The sequence below is a fragment of the Gracilinanus agilis genome, chromosome X (genome assembly GCF_016433145.1).
Source record: "Gracilinanus agilis isolate LMUSP501 chromosome X, AgileGrace, whole genome shotgun sequence".
NCBI classification, from domain to species: domain Eukaryota; kingdom Metazoa; phylum Chordata; class Mammalia; order Didelphimorphia; family Didelphidae; genus Gracilinanus; species Gracilinanus agilis.
The window spans coordinates 58,648,626-58,670,323 of NC_058136.1; the positions used below are offsets into that span (position 1 = coordinate 58,648,626).

General features: G+C 46.1%; 1 protein-coding gene across 1 annotated transcript in view; it reads right to left on the reverse strand.

The window, feature by feature from the left end:
• Positions 1-10,687: 10,687 nt before the first annotated feature.
• LOC123253696 (putative bifunctional UDP-N-acetylglucosamine transferase and deubiquitinase ALG13) overlaps positions 10,688-21,698 on the reverse strand; it is a 36,956-nt gene continuing 25,945 nt past the window's right edge. Inside the window, exons 20-23 of the mRNA XM_044682848.1 lie at positions 18,454-18,591; positions 14,248-14,288; positions 12,008-12,272; positions 10,688-10,971 (exon numbers count right to left, since the gene is read on the reverse strand). Of these exons, the coding sequence (XP_044538783.1) occupies positions 10,688-10,971; positions 12,008-12,272; positions 14,248-14,288; positions 18,454-18,591 (728 nt within the window). The remainder of the gene's footprint in view (positions 10,972-12,007; positions 12,273-14,247; positions 14,289-18,453; positions 18,592-21,698) is intronic.

The window sequence follows — 21,698 nt, forward strand, 5'->3', positions numbered from 1 at the left end:
AGCATGAAGATAGATAGATAGATAGATAGATAGATAGATAGATAGATAGATAGATAGGCAGATAGATAGACAGACAGACAGAAAGAAAAAAAGATAGATAGATAGATAGATAGATAGATAGATAGATAGATAGATAGATAGATAGATAGATAGATAGACAGAAAAAGAGAGAGATAGACACAGAGACAAACAGAAAGGTAGGCAGTCAGACAGATAGATATATAGATAGACAAACAGAAAGATGGATAGATAGATAGATAGATAGATAGATAGACAGACAGACAGACAGATAGATATTAAGAAATGAAAGTAATATAAAAACAAAATATAGCAATAAAAATGAAAAACATCAAGAAACAGAAAATTTATCCTTATTTTCATATAATATGATGGTCTATTTGAAAACTACAGAGATGGGGGCAGCTAATTGGTCTGTCGTTAGAGAGCCAGGCCAGGAGACAGGAGGTCCTGGGCTCAAATCTGGCCTCAGATCCTTCCTAGCTGGGTGACCCTGGGCAAGTCACTTAACCCCCATTGCCTGACTCCTCACTGCTCTTCTGCCTTGGAACCAATACACAGTATTGATTACAAAACAGAAGGTAAGGGTTTGAAAAAATTTAGAACTGGGGCAGTGAGGTGGGGCAGTGGACAGAGCACCAGGCCTGGAGACAGGAGGTCCTGGGTTTAAATCTAAGCTCAGTGTGTGATCCTGGACAAGTCACTTACCCCCCTTACCAGGCCTTTACTGCTCTTCCGCCTTTGAGAGCAATACTTTGTGTGCATTCTAAGAGAGAAGGTTAAGGCTTTAAAAAAGAAAAACTACTCTGACCTAATTAGTAAAGTAGATTAGTAGAGCAGACTAGGTAAGTCAGAATCAGAAACAATCAAACCGAATGGCCCAGTGTTTGCTAAATCCCCAAATATAAACTATTTGGGATGAATTCCTATATGAATAGAAGCACCAGAGAAACTTAAAGCCATGTCCAAGAGAATAGGGTTCGACTAACCCCTCATAAGAAGCAGCTAGGTGACCTCCTGTCTCTAGGTCTGGCTCTCCATCCACTGAGCGACCCGGCTGTCCCCACCAGACTTTTGCAAAAGCTTCTACCTATCTTTCTCTCTCTTGCATTCTCCCCTTTGCGCAGATCAAATCTCGTTTTCCCCCCACCCTGGGCAACTCCTTCAGCTCAGTTGCTTGACTCTTGCTGCTCTTCTGTCTTAATACTGATACTAAGACACAAGAGTTTAAAAATAAATTCAATAGAAAGTAAAGAAAAAGCATCTCTAAGACGCGTGTGTGGCAAAATGGGCTTCTTCACCAACTTGCTCCTAATTTTTCAGCTGAGACAACTTTATTCGGAAGCAGGAGAAAAAACTAAGAACTCTCCATAGAACGCGTAAAGAATCAGAGCAGAGCCTCCCTCTTGGGCCTCAGAGCCCACTCCATGCCCTATGTCTGCCCGACTATGACTCCAAAACACGAGCTTTGCCTTTCGACCTTCCCAGCCCACTTGTCCATGTCTTACTCTGGCAGAGTGAAGTAGGTGGATAGAAGAGATCTAGCCTTGGAGGGAGAAAGACCTGAGTTCAAGTCTTCTTATCTCTGACACATACTAGGCTGTGGACAAGTAGGGTGGAAAATACTATTGGATTTAAAATGAGAAGATCTTCGTTCAAGATCTATCTCTCCTGGCTCTGCGACTTTAGACAAATCATGTAACTTCTTTGGACCTCAGTTCCTCTTCTGTAAAATGGGGAAAGGGTTTATCCAAGTGGTCTTTGCACTCCCTTATAGTTCTTTTTTTATTTGAAAATTTGTATTTAATTAATTTAGAATATTTTTTCATGGTTACTTGATTCGTGTTCTTTCCCTCCCCTCCCGTAGCCAACAAGCAATCTATGAAACCTCTTAGCGTCCAAGGTAATTCTCTAAAACCACAAGTTAACAGAAGAGCTACAGATCCTCACTGGTGGGACTGAGTTTCAACCCTGGCTGTTCTGATTCCCTCTAATACATTGAAATGTTTGATCACTAAAAAAAAAAAAGAAGAAGAAGAAGCAGCAGCAGCAGGAGCAGCTAGGTGGCTCAGTAGATAGAGTACCTGGCCTGGAGTCAGGAAGACCAGAATTCAAATCCAGCCTCAGACACTTCCTAGATGTGAGACCTCAGGCAAGTCACTTCACCCTGTTTGCCTCCATTTCCTCATCTGTAAAATGAGCTGGAGAAGGAAATGGGGAAATGGTAAGCCACTCCTGTACCTGCCAAGAAAGCCCCCCATGGAGTCACAGAGAGGAGTCGAACACGGCTGAGATGACTGAACAGCAACAACAAACCACTTCTGTGACTGAGCCCGATAAGTTCTAAGTGGATACCTGAGAGTAATAAATGGGAGGAAAATGGAGGGAATCTCTTTTACAATTGCAACTAGGCAGAGGAGACGTGTTCATGAAACGAGGCTTAGAAGCGACCATAAAAGCCCAGGGCCACCAGCAGGAGTGAGAACGTGGTAGATTAGAGGGAAAAGTCTTTACAGTCGATCTGGGAAAGGTCTGATGGCCAAGATGTCTCAGGAGCTGAGACTGGGCCATCTCCGAGTCGCTGTAATAGGCCACGAGTGGGGGAAAAATCTGCACGACTGTCGTGTGGATTTGTGGCCACATTAGTCTACAAGGATGATGGACTCAAAACAGAAAAGGAACACGCCTATGTCTATGTTTGGCTTCCAGAGGTACCTCGCAAGGAAATGCAGGCTTTGAATGGGTTTCAGTGATAAGTTCTCGAGACTGGATTAAGGGTTTTACATATAAAATCATGTTGATAACCAGAAAGAAAGCAAAATAATTTTTTTAGTTGTTTTTTTTTAAATTTTATATGGTATGTTAAAACCAGTGGAAATGCGCATCAGGTATGGGGGGGTATTGGGGGGTGAAAGGGAAAGTAAGAACATGAATCATGTAACCATGGAAAATTTTTCTAAAAAATAAAAATTAAATTAAATTAAATATTTATAGCAAAAATAAATAAATAGATTTTATATGGTGCTTTGATTATAAAAGTAGACATTCACAACTGTGGTTTGGTAAAAAGGTAGTTCTTGTGCACAGAGATAAGTTTGAAGTTAATTTTTTTTCATTTTTTTTGTTTTTTTTAAACCCTTAACTTCTGTGTATTGGCTCCTTGGTGGAAGAGTGGTAAGGGTGGGCGATGGGGGTCAAGTGACTTGCCCAGGGTCACACAGCTGGGAAGTGTCTGAGGCCAGATTTGAACCTGGGACCTCCCATCTCTAGGCCTGACTGTCAATCCACTGAGCTACCCAGCTGCCCCCTGAAGTTATTTTTAAATGACCTGTTACTTTGAAAACTTTCAGATTTTTCTTTCCAAAATGTATATATTGCTAATATAATTATCACTCTCAGATTAAAAAATGCCTCATATCCTTGTAGTTGTGTTCCTAGCACTTAGGATAGTGATACATAATAGGTGCTTAATAAAAAAAAATCATTTGATTGATCCAAAGGAACCATTTGTTGCCACTTAATCATGGATAATATGTATAGCTCATATCTTTTTTTTTGAACCCTCACCTTCCATCTTGGAGTCAATACTGTGTATCGGCTTCAAGGCAGAAGAGTGCTAAGGGCTAGGCAATGGGGGTCAAGTGACTTGCCCAGGGTCACCCAGCTGGGAAGTGTCTGAGGCCAGATTGGAACCCAGGACCTCCCGTCTCTAGGCCTGGCTCTCCATCCACTGAGCTACCCAGCTGCCCCCTAGCTCATATCTTTAGACATACAAAATCTATTATTTATAAAACTTATTTATGTTCATAATCAGTAAGGGGGAATGAAATTGTGATCCATCACATACTAGATGACCCTAAGAAAGTCACTTATGCTAAGAAAGCAAAATAATTTTAAGAAAGAAGAGTCCATTTTACAAGTTTGACCCTCATGAATTGTTTTAAGATTCTTATATCAGGTACAGGGTTAAGGGAAAAACACAATGTAGTGAGAGGCATATAGAAAAACAAATTCTCAGACAAAATGTGCTGATTAAATGGATTGACAGGATACGGGGAGTCTTGACCTTAGTATGGAGACTTTGGGTGGTGCTTTCTTGGTTACTTTGAAGACAAGTAAATCTCCCTTCTCAAAATTAGTACATTGTAAGCCCTCTAAGTAGTTCGAGCTGTAACCTGACAAGTAATCCTGATTATAAGTATATCAAAAGCCTGATAGACTTGGCTTATAAATAAGTGATCCGGGGCAGGGGAGAGCCACTCACTCCCCCATGAATCAAAGGAGGGAATTGAGGCGATCAGAACACCAAGAGGTGAATTATGGGAAGTGAGTGCCCCACACTGACTCCATCTCGTGACTCGGTTCTGGATTTGGCTCAGTTCCTTTTCTGTTCAATTACGGGTCTAGGCCAACTCCTCTCCAGTGAGAAAACTTTATTCAGTTGTGGGAATTGGGAGCAAACCTCATTGCCTTGTCAGGCTCTGGCCCCGGGTTGCCGAGAAGCTGGACCGCCTCTCCCTGTAGCTTAGGGGCCCCTTAACCAAGGCTCCGGCTCATGTTGACCAGAACCCCGGTCAGATCCTAAGACTGATGGAAGGAGTTTTCTCACAATCCTCCACCTCAAGCAACCCAGATGTCTGATCTGAAAATTAATCAATCAATTAGTGTTTCCATGTTCCTTCCTTTTAATCCTTCCCTTCCGTCTTAGAATCAGTACTGTGTATTGGTTCCAAGGCAGAAAGAGCAGTAAGGGCTCAGCAATGCGGGTTAAGGGACTTGCCCAGGGTCACACAGCTAGGAAGTGTCTGAGGCCACACTTGAATCCAGAATCTCCCCTCTCCAGGCCTTGTCCTCTATCCACTGAGCCACCTACCTGCCTCCAGATTGTTTTTCCAGCATTCAGGATCCAGCCCTGAGCTGAGGAAGGGGCCATGTCTCATCCAATTTGCTGGACAGTTGGCATGCATTGTTTCCTTGAGTCATTTCAACTTCCAGGCCCCACAAAATAAATAAGTTCAAGAGTTGTCCCCCCAAAGATAAGGATCCCCAAAACAGTTCTCAAAGGAATGGCAAATTATGAACAAACTGCTGAAAAAAACTACTCCAATTCACTAACAAATGAAATGCAGATCAAAACTCTGGAGGTTTCACCTTGCGAGTTGGCCAAAGTCAAAAAGGACAGAAATAACATTGGAGGAGCCGCAGGAAGAAAGGCACACCGGCACGCCCATTGTTAAGAGAAAAGTAGATCGCACTGACTACTTTCAGAAAATAATTTGGAATTTTGAAAAAAAGAAAAAAGGGGGAAATGGTGACTAGAATGTCTTACACCCTTTTAAATCAGGGATCTCATTGCTAGAAATATGCCCCAGTAGCAGCTGGTGGTACAGGGCATAGATCACTGGGCCTAGAACGAAGACTTGAATTTGAACCCAGCCTCAGACACTTGTTGGCTGTGTGACCCTGTCTACAAGTCACTATATCTGTTTGCCTCCGTTTCCTCATCTATAAAATGGGGCTAACAATAGCACCTACCTCCCAAGATTCTAAAGATCAACTGAGATAAAAATTATAACCTAAAGTGCTTAGCACAGAGCCAGGTACATAGTAAGCATTATATAAATGTTAGCTAGTAATATTACTCAACCTCCATTTGCTTCAGTTTTCTCCCCTATAAAATGGGGATAAGAAGAATTTGTAAATATGTGCTTAGCCCCGGGCCTGGCACATAGTAGGTGCTTTTCCCTTCCTTTATTCCCAAGGTCAATAGAAGTCACAAAGACAGGTCCCTGGCATGCTATGATACTTTGGTCAGTGCTTTTTGTAGGGGCAAGGACTGGAAATCAAGTCCTCACTCCTCAACTGCAGAATGGCTCCCATCAAAGTATCGGAACATTCCAGCCCTAGAAGAAATGATGCCAATGAAGATTTCAGAGAAAGAGAGGAGGATGGGTACGATCTGCTATAGAGTGAGGCAAGCAGAACCAGGAGAGCAACACAGATGGTAAGAACAGCGAAGGAGAAAAACTCAAGACACCCAAGTTGCACGACGGCTAGAATGGCCAAGCCTGGCCCTAGATGAGAGATGAGAAAATGAAAATGGAGTGGGCGGGCAAGGCTGGACCTGTTCTCAGGCATCACTTCAAGTTTGCTCAGCTGTTGCTTTTGGGTAATTTGGGCTTGGTTTCATTTAAACCCTTACCTTCTATCTTAGACTCAATCCTAAATTATCAGTTCCAAGAGAGAAGAGCAGCAAGGGCTAGTGACGTGCCCAGGGTCCCAGAGGGAGGAGGTATCTAAGGTCACATTTGAACCCAAGACCTCCCATCTCCAGGCCTGGCGCTCAATCCACTGTATCACCTAGCTGCCCCCTGCTCTGTTTCTTTTTAAAGATCCACGATACGAAGAAAGCCTCACCAGGTGGGGAAGGCGGAGTGTATTTGGAAATGAACATGATGCTAAAAGAAAGAAAACTTTTTGGGGGGGCCACAAGAAACCAAAATAAGGAAAAGAAAAGGCAAAAACAGCAGCCAAAGCACCTCCCATCCAGGACATCGCCGGACTCTAAAAAGACAAAACGAGGCTGAAGGCCAAGGAGGAGCATGGCCCTACCAGAATATTAGGAAGGTGAAACCCACTATGAACTGAGATTTACAATAAATACTCAAGGCAATAAGGCTTTTTTTTAAGATAAATTTTCAGACAGCTAAGGGGCACCAGACCTGGATTCGGGAAGACCTGGGTTCAAATATGACCTCAGGTACCTCCTAGCTTTGTGACCCTGGGCAAGTCATTTAACCCCATTTGCTTAGCACACTGTTTTAGAGTTGTTACTAGGTCAGAAAGTAAGCATTTTTTTAAAAAGAAGTATTTGCAGGAAAAGGTACAGGCCCCAACCCCACAACAAGTATAGCTAATCTTGAAGGAATGGTGGAGAAAACAGGAGGTGCCATAGGCCCAGAGAGGGGCAAAATAGTCCAACTTAACTTAAAGGGAAGATGGAAGATAAGCTGGCAAGTTTGCCAGGTACTCCTGGGAAAACAATTACACATTATTTAAAGGCAGTGTGTTAATCCTTAGAAAGGGAGAAAATCAACAGTTGTTTAGTTGTTGTTCAGTCATGTCTGACTCTTCATGACCCCATTTGGGGGTTTCTTGGCAGAGATACTAGAGTGGTTTGCCATTTCCTTCTCCAACTCATTTGACAGATGAGGAAACTGAGGCAGAATGGCTTGTCATTACATACAGCAAGTGTTTGAGGCTGAGGCACTCTATCCACTGTGCTGTCTAGCTGCCCATGAAAGGAGCATGAGGAACACAGAGGATGGGTTCTTTAGGAACAAGTCACGAAAATTAGCTTTCCCTCCTTTGGACAGGGTAAGCAAGTCAGTCAGAGAATTGAAGGCCCCCAGTTATACTTACCTTCTGTGACATCTCCTTTCCAGAAAACCGGCTTGGTCTGGAGGGTCCCTCTGAATTAGGACCTCGGGGATTTTATGTGAAGGTAGACAAAGGGAAGTGGAGCCTTTTTCCAATGTGGTCATCTTTAGGGAAGCAGAAAAAGGGCACTCTTGGAGGCAGGGGCTACCCACGGGGATGCCTGGCCATTCGAACTGTTTCCATCTACATTCTCCCACCTTTCCTGTGGGCCAAAGGACTTGGTTTCTCCGGCCTAGGTCAGACCATAGGATTGCTAGACTCAATCAAGAATGCCTGGAATGTGGCCAAATCCATTGCTGAAATCCAGGTAAGCAAAATCTCTCCTGAGACCTGGTGAACGGGTAGGTCTGTGCAAAGGTAGGTGGGTTCAGACTGCTTGACTGACTGAATCATTTGAAGATCACAGGCAGAGTAGAATCTCCGAGGGCCCTGGGGCTCTGTACAGCCACATACATTAGCAAGGCCCGTGAAGTTAGGGGCCTCTTCCTACCTGCCCAATCCTCATCCACTTTCCTCCCCTCCACACTCTTGCCAGTCCAACCAGGTTGAACTATTCTGCTGTTCCCCACGCTTCCCATCTCTGTGCCTTTGTACTGGACATAGCCCACGCCTAAGGGCTGCCCTTCCTCAAAAATCCTGGGCTTCCTTCCAGACTCACCTCCAGTGTTGTCTTCTGCAAGAGGCAGGAACTTACGTGGTCTCCTCTTGCTAAGGTTACCTTGCCCTGCTTTGGATGCTCGATGGTTCTTCTACATGGATCAGCTATGTTCCTCCAACTCCCAGTCCCCCAAATGGACTGTGAGCTCCTGGAGGGAAGTTCTGTCTTTGCATATCCACTCCCTGGCACACAGCACAAGCTGAAAGAGGCATTGTCCTCCCCGCTTCAATTTTACCAGAAACAAGACGCCTGTGAAGCCTGCACTCTCTTTGTAAGGTAGGAAGCCCTTGCATTGGGTCCAGTAGAGAATGGCATTGGGCGGAAAAACAAGCTAGCCACACTTTCACCTTTTGCGTCTGGGGAGTACAGTTCCAAAAGTGAGGTTTGGGAAGTTTTGTGGGGTCAGAAAGAAGGGAAATGGGGACTTCTTCTCTGCCAGGCCCCCATCAGCCAGGTCATCAGGGTGACTGGATCTGTGGGCGTGAATGCATCCAACTGAGTGCAGACACACAGAGCCAAGGACAAATACAGAGACTCAAAAAGGAGAAGGCAGCTTCAGGGAGTGTGTGACTGCCTCAGGATGGGGCCACGTTCTAGCTACCGACTGGTGAAAGGAGCAGCCCATCCAGCAGCAGCACTGTCCCCAAGGGGAGCTCGAAGGGAACTCAGCACAAATAAAGGCCTTTTAGGCCACGCAGTACCAGAAGTCACAAGTTACTCTTTGCCACAAATGTCCTCTATATTTGCTGTTCTGCCCAGTGTATTCTAAGTTTGAACCAATTCTTCTCACAGAGAGTCTTTCCAAGTTTTTCGGGAGGAACGTTGTGTACCAATTGTTCTTCTTATGCCTTCTCAGTAAATACCCTTACTAAAAACTAATTGCATCTACTGGTTGGTTGTTAACAGGAAGCACACTGGTGGGAGCTTTCTCAAATAGCAAATAGAAGTCATCTCAGCATTTGCCCTGGAACCTGAAAGAACAGCAGCCTTCCTCTGGGGATCCAGAGTGCCAGTCCAAGTTGGTTGAGCCAGGATATATGTGAGCTAAAACTGGAATCTAGGGCTGTCCCATTCCATCACCAGCCTCCTATTCTCTGGCTGGGCCACCTATTTGCTTCTTTATCTGCCCACCCTCCAGCCCATCCAACATTTGGCATTTGGTTGCCAACATGACCTTCCTGCTGGGCATGTGTTCCTTACTGTTCCCCTCTAATGGTTCCCAGGGTAGAGCTAGACCTGCACCCCGTGGTTCTGTTGCCCCCATCACAAACTGCACAGCTTGCTTTCTCCTCTGGTGGTGTTTAGCTTGCATGAAATCCATGAGCATTCCCACCCCTGGGGCCTGCTCCATCCCTCCCACCAATCCCTACTTGTTAAAACCCTAACTTGCCTGAAGAACTTCTTCTTTACATTCTTTGCCCAAATGTGTGGTGCCCCTTCCCCCAAACCAAACCCCATCTCAAACCCTGCCGTATCTGCTTGGAGAGAACTTTCTTGCAAGACTTCGTCCAAAAGGGGCACTTGGGTCTCCCACCTCCCTTCTTTTCAGTTTTTTTTACAAGTAATCAAATGGTTCATGCTATAGCTATTGTGTGTGAATGGTCTTGGGGGTGGTGCACCCCTGCTTGCACATTTCCTTGTCCAGCTGACTGTGGCCCCTTCTGGTTCTTCCATCCCCCCTTTCCAATTCATTTATTGGAGGGAATTCTCCTTATCCATGGCAGGGATGAAAATGAGTAATGCGAAACATGGCTCTTGCCACCATCTTGCTCAAACCCTGCTCCCCCCGCCCCGGGGCTATGAAGCATGAAAGCAAAGAAAGCCATTTCCAATTGGCCATGCACCCACCCCACCCCACTCCCATTACATGCCGACCTCTGTTCTCATTCGTCCTCTCATTCACTTGTCCACTTGTGACCAAAAATCAGGGCCCACCATCTCTCTACACAATACAAAGCAGGTCACCACAAACACTCCCTGCAACCGCCACCTCCGGCCACAAAAGAAACCCACACTTTGGTTATTTGAATGCTTTTTTTTAATCGACTAGTCTGGGCAATACAACACAAACTGATTCTCTCTCCTGAAGGGAGAGACTTTTAAGGCACTTGAGAAGAAAAGCAAGTGGATGGTGGTCTGCTGCTCCTGTGTGCCTTGCCCAAATCAGTATCACAAACCAAAACAATTCAGTTTAAACAGTACAGAACATTTTGAGCCTGCCCTCTGCGGAAAGTGGGGACGGAGAAAAACCTAAGGCACCTGCCGCCAGCCATACAATGATGAGTGAGGCTACTCCGGGTGGTGGGACCAGGCAGCTTATGAGCAGCCAGCTGAGCATGATGGCGATTCAGCATGGGTTAGGGTTCAACCCTCAACTCTCCATGGACAGAACTCTTACTCTATCTTAATCTTTTGATAACAAACATGAATCGAAAGGAAAAACAATCTGAAAGCAAGAGAAGCAACCCCAAACCTTATCCAAGCGTTTCCCACAAGTCATGGCAATGCAAGCTAGAGCATCAGACAGTGCATAAAATGCAGTGGCAGTGTCTGGCTCTCCAAAATGCGACCTCACACGTTTGGAGGGGAGTAGTGAGCCGAGGCAGCAGGGCTGGCTGAGGGAACATAGCTCACCTGGGCATTTGGCACTGGACCCGAATTCAGAGCACCATGGATTCGGGGTGAGTTGCCATATGCACCCATCTGATGCCAAGGGGTAATATAGTGATAAGCAGGAACCATGGAGACATAGGGGTCATATCCTTGCACGGGCTGCTGGCTGTAAGGGTCTGGCATGACAGGATAGTAGATAGGCCCAGTGGGTGGCGGTGGCTGCTCGGAGTTGCTGTAGATACCTAGACACACAAATCTCACATAAGCCATTCGGACAAATACAGAAACTCACCTGAGATCAGAATCTCACAGCACACAAGGGGGCACAAAGAGTTCATCGTTTTAGCTGTGCACAGGGGAAAGCATGCTAGACTGGGAGTCAGAATTGGAACTGCCACTTACTCTATGTGACCTTGGGCAAATCATTTAACTCCTCCAAGTCTGTCTCCTCAGCTGTTGGACCTCGGAGGGCTCATAAATCTATGATCCCATATTAACAGAGAGGAGCAGGCCAATCAGAGCAGAAGGAATCTGGGTTAAGATCACATGAAGACCTTAAGGGCATGGAGGTCTCAGCAGATTCTTGTGGGAGCAGACTTTCTAATATACCCCAGAGATGGGGCATTTACAAACTCTGGTCCTTCTGTCATTGGATTGAGAAAGCGCCATGTTTAAGCCCCAAGCCCGCAGGAATAGTCCTAGAAAGGGCTAGAGGTTGAGATCCAACCTCACTTTGCATGCTGATGGAATCTCTTTCTCCCCTAAGCAATAAGCTATCAGAACAAGCCAAATGGTGATGACTCAACCCCAGTGGGAAAAAAATGCCTCCGTAATGGAGGCTTGGTACAAACACACTAGGACACTGGGCTGGTTTCAAGGCAATAGTTTAGAAAGTTGACCCCAAGATAGCCAGCCACTCTCTTTAATCAATTCCAAGAAGATCCGGGAGCCCCTGATCTACCAAGGTCGGCAGCCCCTCAGCTGACTTCCTTCGCCCAGTGCCCTACAAGTGAGGCCCCAAGTGAGGCCAACACACTGGCTATAACTGTTCTGCCACAATGCAGGGTGCATCAATCCAAGAGACTGCCAGGGGCCCAGGGATTAGTGCACTGTGACCTCAGGGTCTGGCAAAGCCCTCATCTACTGGGAAGAGCAAAGAGTCAAGAGCCAAGGGGCAGTACCGCCAGCTTTCCCTCATGCCATGTTAGCCCTTGCCATAGCCCCTCTGCCCCCAACATGCAGGGATAACACTGCAGCAAGCAACACTCTGAGCCCTACCTGCCACTGCACGGCCTCTTGTATACTCACTGCCAGCTGCTGTTTCAGAAGAAACCTGCTGGTTATCAGCCCTGCCCATCTCATTGTACACTTGGGACCCCACGTGGTCTACCACTGCCACGTGTTCAGGATAAACAGGATAAGCTTCCATATGCTGAGCAGGCACTGCTGGGGGGGGTGGTGGCAGTGGCTGCTGTGGCTGCTGTTGCTGTTGTTGCAGATGGGGCATGTAGACCATGGAGTGCCAGTAACTCTGATGATAGAACTTAGGAAAAGGAGGGAAAGAAGAGCTCTTTAATCCTTCAAGGCCCTACTGTTTTGACAACCACAAGTAGATTGTGAGGGCCACAAGGGGAGGCAATTCCTTCTGGCCACCTCCATGTCTTCTACAGTGCCTGGTTTAGCCCAATACTTAGGACATAAAAGCAGCACTAGCCAAACACACAGTGAATGTACTTTAAGGCTGGCAGGCTGCTTCATGCATGCCATCTCATCAGAGTCCCCTGCTCAACCATTCCATATGGCAGAGACCAAAAGGGCCAGAGGAAATAGTGTGCAAAGCAGCCTCATCTCCCACTCACTTTGAAAGTGGTGGTGGTGGGAAGAGGTCGTTGTAGAAGGACTCATGCACCCAAGAGTGCCCAGCAGTATACCGAGTTCCAATCCTGCCTCAGATAAACACATACTTGAGAACAGAATCTCACAGCATAAAAAAGGGGAACAAAATGCATTCATTTGATTCCAAACAAGTCATCTCACAGCCCCAAGTCTCAATTTTCTCAGTCAGTAGAATGGGTATGATATCAGCACCCAGCTCACAAAGGTATAAAGTATAAAGGAAATGTCTGTAAAACACTTGGCAAGTCTTAAAACTCTCTCTCAACTGTGAGCCCGTAGAAAAACCGTTCCCCCTCTTCAGAGGATGCTACCCTCACCAACCCCAACTCCAAAGCAACAGGAAATAACCCCAGGGGACAAAAACTGAGCAAACGAAGTCAGGCTCCATGGAAGCCAGCCTCCAGTTTCCAGGAGGTGATGAAAACGAGCAGGCCAAAAAGCTACAAACACAAGGGGAAATGCTTTCTGGATAATCCAAGGCAAGGGAGAGAAGGCTACATCACCACCACCATCACTTGCACGGAAAGTAAGTGGGGTCAAGAAAAGGTAAAAAACTGGGCTAACAGGCAACTTGGCGTGGTCTGCATACATAGCAGGTTGTGGAGGTGCTTGAAAAGACTGCTGCTTCAGGGCTCACTACTCCCCTCAGGCCAACCCGGCAAGCCATTTACAGATAGAGAGATGGAGGCACCTCAAGAATCAAGTAGAAGGCTGGTCTCCCTCACCTCCAGTAGGAGCTTGGACAGACAGGGAAGACCATCTAGAAAAGTTACATTTAAATGTCTCCCAAGAGCAGAAAACCTTTCCTAGCCTTGATCTAAGGCAGGTAGCAGTCTGTGTTTAGTATGAACCCTAAAAGGTTCAGATGTGCCTAGGAAACTTCCTCTCCCCCTAGCTACAGAGCCTTCCAAATGATGACCTTCTTTAATGGTTTTATGCTCAGTCGCTGCATAAATAAAGAAAATGTCCTCTGCCAGCCATTACTGGGGATAGCAAAGCTTCATGGAGGTAGGAAGATGGGAGTTCAAATCTGCCCTCAAACACTTACCAGCTGTGTGACCCTAGACAAACCATTCTGTGGGCTTCAATTTCCCCCTCTATAAAAGCAGTGATAATAATAGCCGCTACCTCTCAGGGCTGCTGTGAGGATCAAGTGAGATAATGTTTACAAAGCACTTAGCACATTGCCTGGCACACAGTAGGTTGCCATTTGTCAAATGAGGAAATGATACTGTGCTACTGTATAATACTGGACTGCTTTTATTGTCGTGTAGCTCAAGGAAGAGAACCTAGATCGAAGGCTTTGAAAAATGACGGCATTTCTCAGCACCAAAAGGCAAAGGGCCCATTTTTCTTTTTGCCACCTGGGAGAAGGGAAGAACTTGTCAAGCCACATATGTCAGCAGGTGCAGGGCCCAGTGCTGATACAGCAGCTCCATGCTTGGCCCTTAGACTAGCCAGGTCAGCCCACTTGGGCACAGGGCCTGCTTTCCCTGAGGCCAGAGTCACTAACCAATTTCCTAATGCTCAGCTAAGTAAGACTAAAACAAGCCAGAAGAAAGTAGGAAATGCCTCCATGGAGCCAAGGGTGAGGGCCAGCAGAGTACCCCCAAAGCTCTTACCTGCAGTCCCAGGTTAAAGTAATACTGCAACACTTTGGTATCTGCAATGGAAAGAGAGCAGGCTTAGCTAGTTAGGCATACATGCAAACACAAAGTCCACAATCTCAAACAAACAGGGACCTCGGAGCTTAAGGAAGCTGACTTGAGTGCCATCTTCCAAATGAAAGCTGGGCATTAATTAGGCCAAGCTTTAGCAAGCTCACAGTGGAGAGCAGCCAATTAGCTGGGCTTAACTCGGAGATCGGAGCTGTTATTTAGCTGTCCCCAAGAGAGAAAGCATCAGCTATGCTTTTTGGGTAGTTGGATAAGGTGCCACCAAAAGTATATGCATGTTAAGGCTGCCAGTGCAAGGAGCCATCAGTCTCAACAAGTAGCTCATAGCAAGCAACCCCTGGCCAGGCCCCATGGTCTTCTGCTTGCCTAGAGTGGCTTTCTATCACCTTCCTGGTGGCTCTGAGCAGAGTGGACAGGACCCTAATAGCGTCCTCTACCTCCCTTATGTTCCCAACTAGAGAAGAACTTTCTCTGAGGGTAGGATGAGGACACTACAGAGGAGATGAAAGGGCATTAGGGGGAAGCTTCAAATGGCTAAGGAGACTGGGGAAGTCTAGCCTGTCCTGTCCCCACAAAGAAGGCATGACTTGCTTAAGCTGAATCTGGAAGGAAACCAGGGATTCTAAGGAGCAGAGATGTGGAATGAAAACATTCCAGACATGGGGGCAGCCAGTGCAAAGGATGGGAGATGGGAAATGTCTGGACTGTTGAATATGTAAAGGGAAGGAATGTACAAGAAGAGCGACAAACAGAAGAATGTTAATTTGATCCTAGAAGTCATGGGGAACCATTTGCAGTTTCTCAAGTAGAAGAAAGACACAGGCAAACCTGCTGGATTAGAAGGAAGAGATCTGAAACAGGCAGACCTGGCAGCAGGTTACTTCTGTAACAGTACCAATAAGAAGAGATGAGAATCTGTGCCATGCTGGCAGCTATGAGAGGGGGGCCAGAATGCAGGTAGATGAGAGAAGAGTTGAACATGTCAAAGTCCAGGGTGACTCCTTGACGAAAACAAAAATGGTGAGAAGGGAGAATTTTTACTTGAAAGGAGGTAGAAAATGAGGAGCTATTTTGGGTATGTGTAGTTCAAGATGCCTACAAGAAGAATGTGCACCTGGAGGGGATCTGGATGTCACATGTATTGAGATAACAGAACCCAAGCATGGGAGCCATTTTAAAAAGAAGAAAGGGCCCAGGCTGGAACGTCAAGTAACACCAACAGTGAATGGCTCTGACCTGGAGGAAGGTCTAGCCCAGCGGTTCCCAAACTTTTTTGGCCTCCCGCCCCCTTCCCAGAAAAATTATTCCTTAGCCCCCTGGAAATTTTTTTAAATTTTAATAGCAATTAATAGGAAAGATAAATGCACCTGTGGCCATCACTGGCCCCCTGGATGGCTGCAGCACCCACCAGGGGGCGGTGGCGCCCACTTTGGGAATCACTGGTCTAGCCAAAGAGACCGCAAAGTGGTTAGAGAAGGAGAAGCAGAAACAGCCTGGTACAGGATGACAGGGGTCAACAATTTATGTCCATGATGTAAAGGGGCCAAGAAAGGCAAGAGTCAGTGGCAACATGAGAGAAAACAATTTCAATGGAATAATGAGGTCAGAAGGCAGATGGCCGAAGGTTTATTTAGGGAAGAGAGAGACTGGAGAGTGGGGGCACCAAGGGGAAATGGCTTTTTCAAGGAGTTTAGCTAAGTAGGGCACAAGAATTGCAGCTTCTACTAATGGGTGTAAGAATGGGAGAGGAGTGGATCTATTTGTAGGCAGCAAGGAAATAGCCAGCGCATAGGAAGAGAGCAAAGATTACGTGGTGGGGATGATAATGGGGACAAAGCACTGGAGAAGAGCAGAGAGAAAGGGATTGTGGGTACATGAAGATGGGGGAGGCGTAGGTAAGAAGGTCCTAGAGAGGAGCAGAGTAGAAAATGAGATCAAGTGCATATGAGGGGAGAAGAGGGAGCTCTCATTGAATGGCCTCAATTTGTTTAGCAAAGAATGAAGTGATATCCTTAGCTAAAAATGTAGAGGAAAGTGCCAGGGAAGGCATGAAGAGAGATGGTTCAAAATACCCACTGTGGTGACTAGGATAGAAAATCCACTAGGAGAGGGCAGCAATACATAGAGAAATGGGCCAACTGTGAAGAATACAGGTCGTTCCCCAACTGTTAAAGGTCAAAAGATAGGAACAGGCAGTTAGACAAAGTAATTAAAGCTCTCTATGGTCATGCAAAAATGCTCTAAATCACTGTTAATTAGAGAAATGAAAATTGAAACAACTCTGAGGTACCACCTCACATCTACCAGATTGGCTTATTAGGACAGAGGAGGAAAATGACAAAACGTAAGAGGGGATGTGGAAAGACTGAAACACTCATGCACTACTGCAGCTGTGAACTGATTCGATCATTCTAGAGAGCAATTTGGACCTAAGGCCAAAGGGCTGTTAAAACAGTACACATACCCTTTGACTCAGAAATACCATTACTAGGTTTGCATCCCAAAGAGAGAAAAAACAAAAAGGAGAAAGACCTATAGGTACAAAAATATTTAAAGCAGCCCTTTTTGTGGGAACAAAGAACTGGAAAGTGAAAGAGTTCCCAGCAATTGGGGAACAATATAGTTGTAATGGAAGAAATGGCAAGCAGGAGGAACTCAGAAAAACCTGGAAAGACTTACAACACACTGAAGCTGAGTAAAGTGATCAGAACCAGGAGAACACAGCACAGTGACAGGTATACTGTACAATGAACAACTGTGAATAACAGCTATTCACAGCAATACAATGATCCAAAACAACCCCAAAGGACTCGTGATAAAAAAATGCCATCTGCTTCCAAAAAAAGAACTGAAGGAATCTGAATCCAGACCAAAGCAAACTTTGTTCATTTTCTTTCCTATTTTTTGTTCGTTTTCTTCCACAAAAGGATTAATATGGAAAAATATTTTACATGATTGCACATGTAAAATCTATATTAGATTCCTTACCATCTTTGGGGAGGGGAAGATTTGAGACTCAAAATTGTTTTTAAAATGTTGGAAGCTGTTTTTACATGTAATTGAGGAAATGATTAAATTTTTTAAGTGGTCATGGCAATGCTGAAAACCAGAGTGGAAGGAGAGACAGATGGAATTCCAGCAGAGTTTGAATACCAGGATTTTCTGAGTTCTTGCTCATGGAATTGATTCACTTCTGCATTAAGATAATCTCTGTACAGTGGCGATAAAATAGAGGAGTGAGACACAAGAGGTAAGAAAACTGAGTAATCAGAAGGGACATCAATCCACGGGTCAAAGTGCCCTAGAGAGAAGACAGGTATTGTGGCAGAGAGAGAAACTGAAAGCCGAGGACTGATTTCACTGAGAAAGGAGGAAGAGTGTCCAGGGAGCCAGATGATCACTATCAACCAGGATCTGGGTAGAAGAGATCCAGACAAAAGCAGACAGGGTGAATGCCAAAGGAGGACGCTGAGTGATGGTGAGAGAGGAGCAAGGAATACTCCAATTCCCCTAGAGGTGGGAAAGTTTGGTAGGATGAAAAGGATGGCCAGGGATGTATTGTCAGCTAGGTTTCAGTGACCACCAGAAGATAGAAAAGGCAAGAGAACAAGAGGTCTAAAATGGAAGCAGGGGTGTGTGTGTCGGGGGGGGGGGGAGGGAATGGAGTCAGGAAGGGAAGGAAAGGGTGTCCTGTGGCAAATCAGAATCTCTTGGAAGGGGAGAGTACAAATGGAAGAATGACTTCTAAGGTGTCTCCTAGCTCTTGCACTGTGATGATATGCTAAGTCATAGTTGGCTGAGGATCTGAGGTGGCAAAGGGTTTTCCTTCCTGAAGAATCCTAACTGCACACGTGAATACCCTATCTCTACATGACAGATTCAAAGCAGTCCCTGAAATCCCACTGCAAGTGCTCAGGGGCATACTGATGACCACCAAGATATCACTGAGAGTCCCATGGTCCATGTGTAGACCATGTCACAGACATGTCAACTCCAGGAAAGAGAGCAGAAGAGGAAAAATTGGTGGAAAATCTCTACCAATAAAGTGGGCAGAACTTGCCAGGCTGCTTTTGATCCCTCTGGCTTTGTCACTGGTGTCCAAGGAAGATCTCTCAACATAATGAGATTCCAGTGAAAGTTCAATTTCTTTACCTCGAGGTAGGTCGCTGCCATTTGGATCACACGAGTAAGGCGGTGGCATGGGGATGCCTCCAGATTCTCCCATCTCACTAGGTGGGGCAGCCGCCGCAACAGGAGAAGGATAATAAGAGAATGTTGCTGATGGAATTGCTGTGATGGAAGGAATGATTCATGGTCAAGATCTGCCTGGGGGGAGGGGGGGAGTGGAACAGTCAGCAGACAGAAGCTCCTGTTCCCCTAGGAACATGTGGGCAATTCTTTTCCCAAAAAACAAGCTCCCACTGTGGTCTTTCACTTTAACATCATTTCTTTCAAAATATCCCTCCCTTTCTCCACCATCCACATTAAATAAGAATCCATCAAGAGAAATTAAGTGACATTGAGGAGAGTATGCACCATTCTGTACCCAGTCCCCCATCTTTCCATTGACAGGATCATATGATTATGGATATCAAGTCCCAAAGAAACTTGGAGCTCAGTGAGGTTCTACTGCCCAAGGTACCCACATTCCAAGTAGCAATGTCAAACCTGAGGCCTAAGACTCCCAAATCTAGCCCTCTTTCCAATTCACCTCACAGTATTCCTTCATCTCTTCTATGGGATTAAGAGAAAGTTACTGCAATTACTCATGCCTGTTACTGAGCTGGTACCAGAAATAGGCCCTGTTTGGTTATACCTAAAACACTCCAGATAAACCAAGTCCAGGGCCCAGGAGGAGGGAACTACAAGTTTACAATGACTGAACAGTATCCTATCACAGCCAGCAAAGCAAGCTACATGGTATTAAGCAAGGCTAAGTGGGGAGAGCCCCCAAGTGCTCTGTCCTGGCCAGAAGGCATCTTGGATGCTTCATTCCAGTCCCACATTTCAGGAAGGCTACAAAGATGTCAGAAAGTAACCAGAGGAAGGGTCTCGAGAGGATGCCATACAAAGAGCAGCTGAGCCCCAGAGAGGAGATGACTCACAGAACTGAGAGCCATTCTCCAGCAGGCAAAGGGAAAAGGGATTAGCCTTGTCCTACTTGGCCTTGGAAACAAATTGGGGGCCAAAGGAGGGGGTGGGATTTCAGAGGGCTAAGACCCTGGCTTGACATTAAGGAATGATTCCCCAAGAATCAGAACTGAGCCAGAGTGCAATGGACTGCCTTGAGTGGTAGTGAGGCACCCCGCTCTGTAGTTTGGGTTTTTTCTCCCATTAGGATCACATATTCATGTCATTAAGTGAAGAATGAATACTTGGACAGAGGATTCCTATCCACATGTGACTTGAAGCAGCTGGCCTTGGAAAAGAGGAAGGGAGGGAGGGCCCTTTCCTACCTGGAAGGCTTCAGCTGGGTGGGCCTTCATAGCAAGCACTTGCTCAGTGGCTTAGAATGGACCCGATACTAACCTACATCAGTGACCTCCTCCCTCTCTCCCCGCAAAGCACAGAGCCCAATGGGAGGGGTCCATGCAACCAGCTCCAGATAAGCCCCCAGACTTCAGAGACCCAAACTTGTTTCTCCAGCAAGCAATTAAGTGAATGGAAAGTAAGAAAAGCCAGCATGCAGGCTGAGCTCAGTGCAAATAAGGCACCTCAGGGCCTGACAAGATACCCAATGTGCCAATAAACATTGGCCTCAATGCTAAGAAGGCTAGGATATAGCCTTGGGGAGGGGGGACTTAAAAATGGCAGGTTGAGTTTTCTTCCCATTCTCTAGAATGGGGCCTGTGGTCAATATCTTTCAAAAAGATGAAATGCACATCTGGTAATGTGATGCAGTTCGATCCATGCAATGCATTTGCTAAAACTGTGCAATTCCCCTGAAGTAGCCTAGAGAAAAGAGAACAGGCTTCCACTCTGGCAAAATGGAGCCTGTAACTAGGCAAAACCCGGTCTAATAATCATTGCAGATAGGAGAGACCAAATCTACTTTCTACCCATCATCACTGCTTTCCCTGGCAACAACTTCAATGTGTTTTTGGTTTCCTCTTTGTCCCCTCCTCATGACAAAGTCTAAATATCAGGCCTCACAGCCGCCCAATCCAGCAGGCCTTGATTCTTGGTTCCAGTAACAGACTGCAAGGCCATTACGGCTGAGGCCTGTGAACAGTTCTGATCATTTCCTCCCAGTAATTTGAAAAAGCCCAGCTTGTCTCCAGTCCTTGCACAGAGAAGTGTATCATTTGCCTGAGAGAGTGACAGGAGTTCCGGTTTAAACATTCAGAAATTCCTGGAGGAGCACTATAAGGGTTAGGTGGGTTTGGTTTTTCCCCAAGAACAGCTTCTTGAACAAAGCCTTGCTCTCATTTCTTCTCAAGAAGTGTTAAGCCACAGCCTATGTTAAGTGAAGCCCTCAGAAGTAGGTATTTAAAAACAGCTGACATGTGGCTATGATCTCAATAGGAAAACAGGAGCCATTAGCCACAGGCCAAGCCGAAGCATGAGAATCTCAGAGGCCCATGGAGTCAAGGGCAGGAAAGAATGTGGAGGGAAGGGTCATTTCACCTGGGCCCATGTGCACTTCTCTCAATGGAACTGGGAAGGGAAAGCTTGTGGCAGAGTCCATGGCACATGCATGGCTGTTCTCAACTGGCTTCTCTGGATCTCCCAGGAGAGTGAGCACTCCAGAACAACCCTGGTTGTGGCGCTATCTCGAGCATGCCTGCTGGTGGCTTGTGTGTGGCACCATGGGAGATCAGCTCTCTAAGAAAGGAAACCTCCCCTTCCTGCCTGCCTGCCTGCCTGTCTCCACAGGTGCTTCCTCAGCAAACAGAACCCTTTAATAGCCTCAGCTCTCCAAGAGAAGACCAGGAGCCTGCAGAGACAGGGATCTCAAGAGCAAAAATCCCACCACAAACTTGGCTCTTTAGGAGGGGCCTTCAGAGTCTCAATGTCCAAACCAAACTCGTCCAAATGAATCTTGTGCAGTTGGTTTTCTGGCCCATAGCGGAGCAGCAGCCAACTCAAAATGGGCTAATTGTGGGAAGGGGGGAAGAGAAAGAAGGAAGGAGCTAGAAGCAAAGTATGAGGAGGGCAATGAGGATAGCCCAGAGTTTGACATCGAGGAAACCAAAATACTCAAAAGCAGACAAAAGGTGATGCAGAGCGAAAGGAGCAGAGCCAGAAGAACTCTATACACAGAGACTGACATTCTGTGGTAAAATCGAATGTAATGGACCTCTGAACCAGCAGCAATGCAATGACCCAGGACAATTCTGAGGGATTTATGGTAAAGATGCTACCCACATTCAGAGGAGGGACTGCAGGAGAGGAAA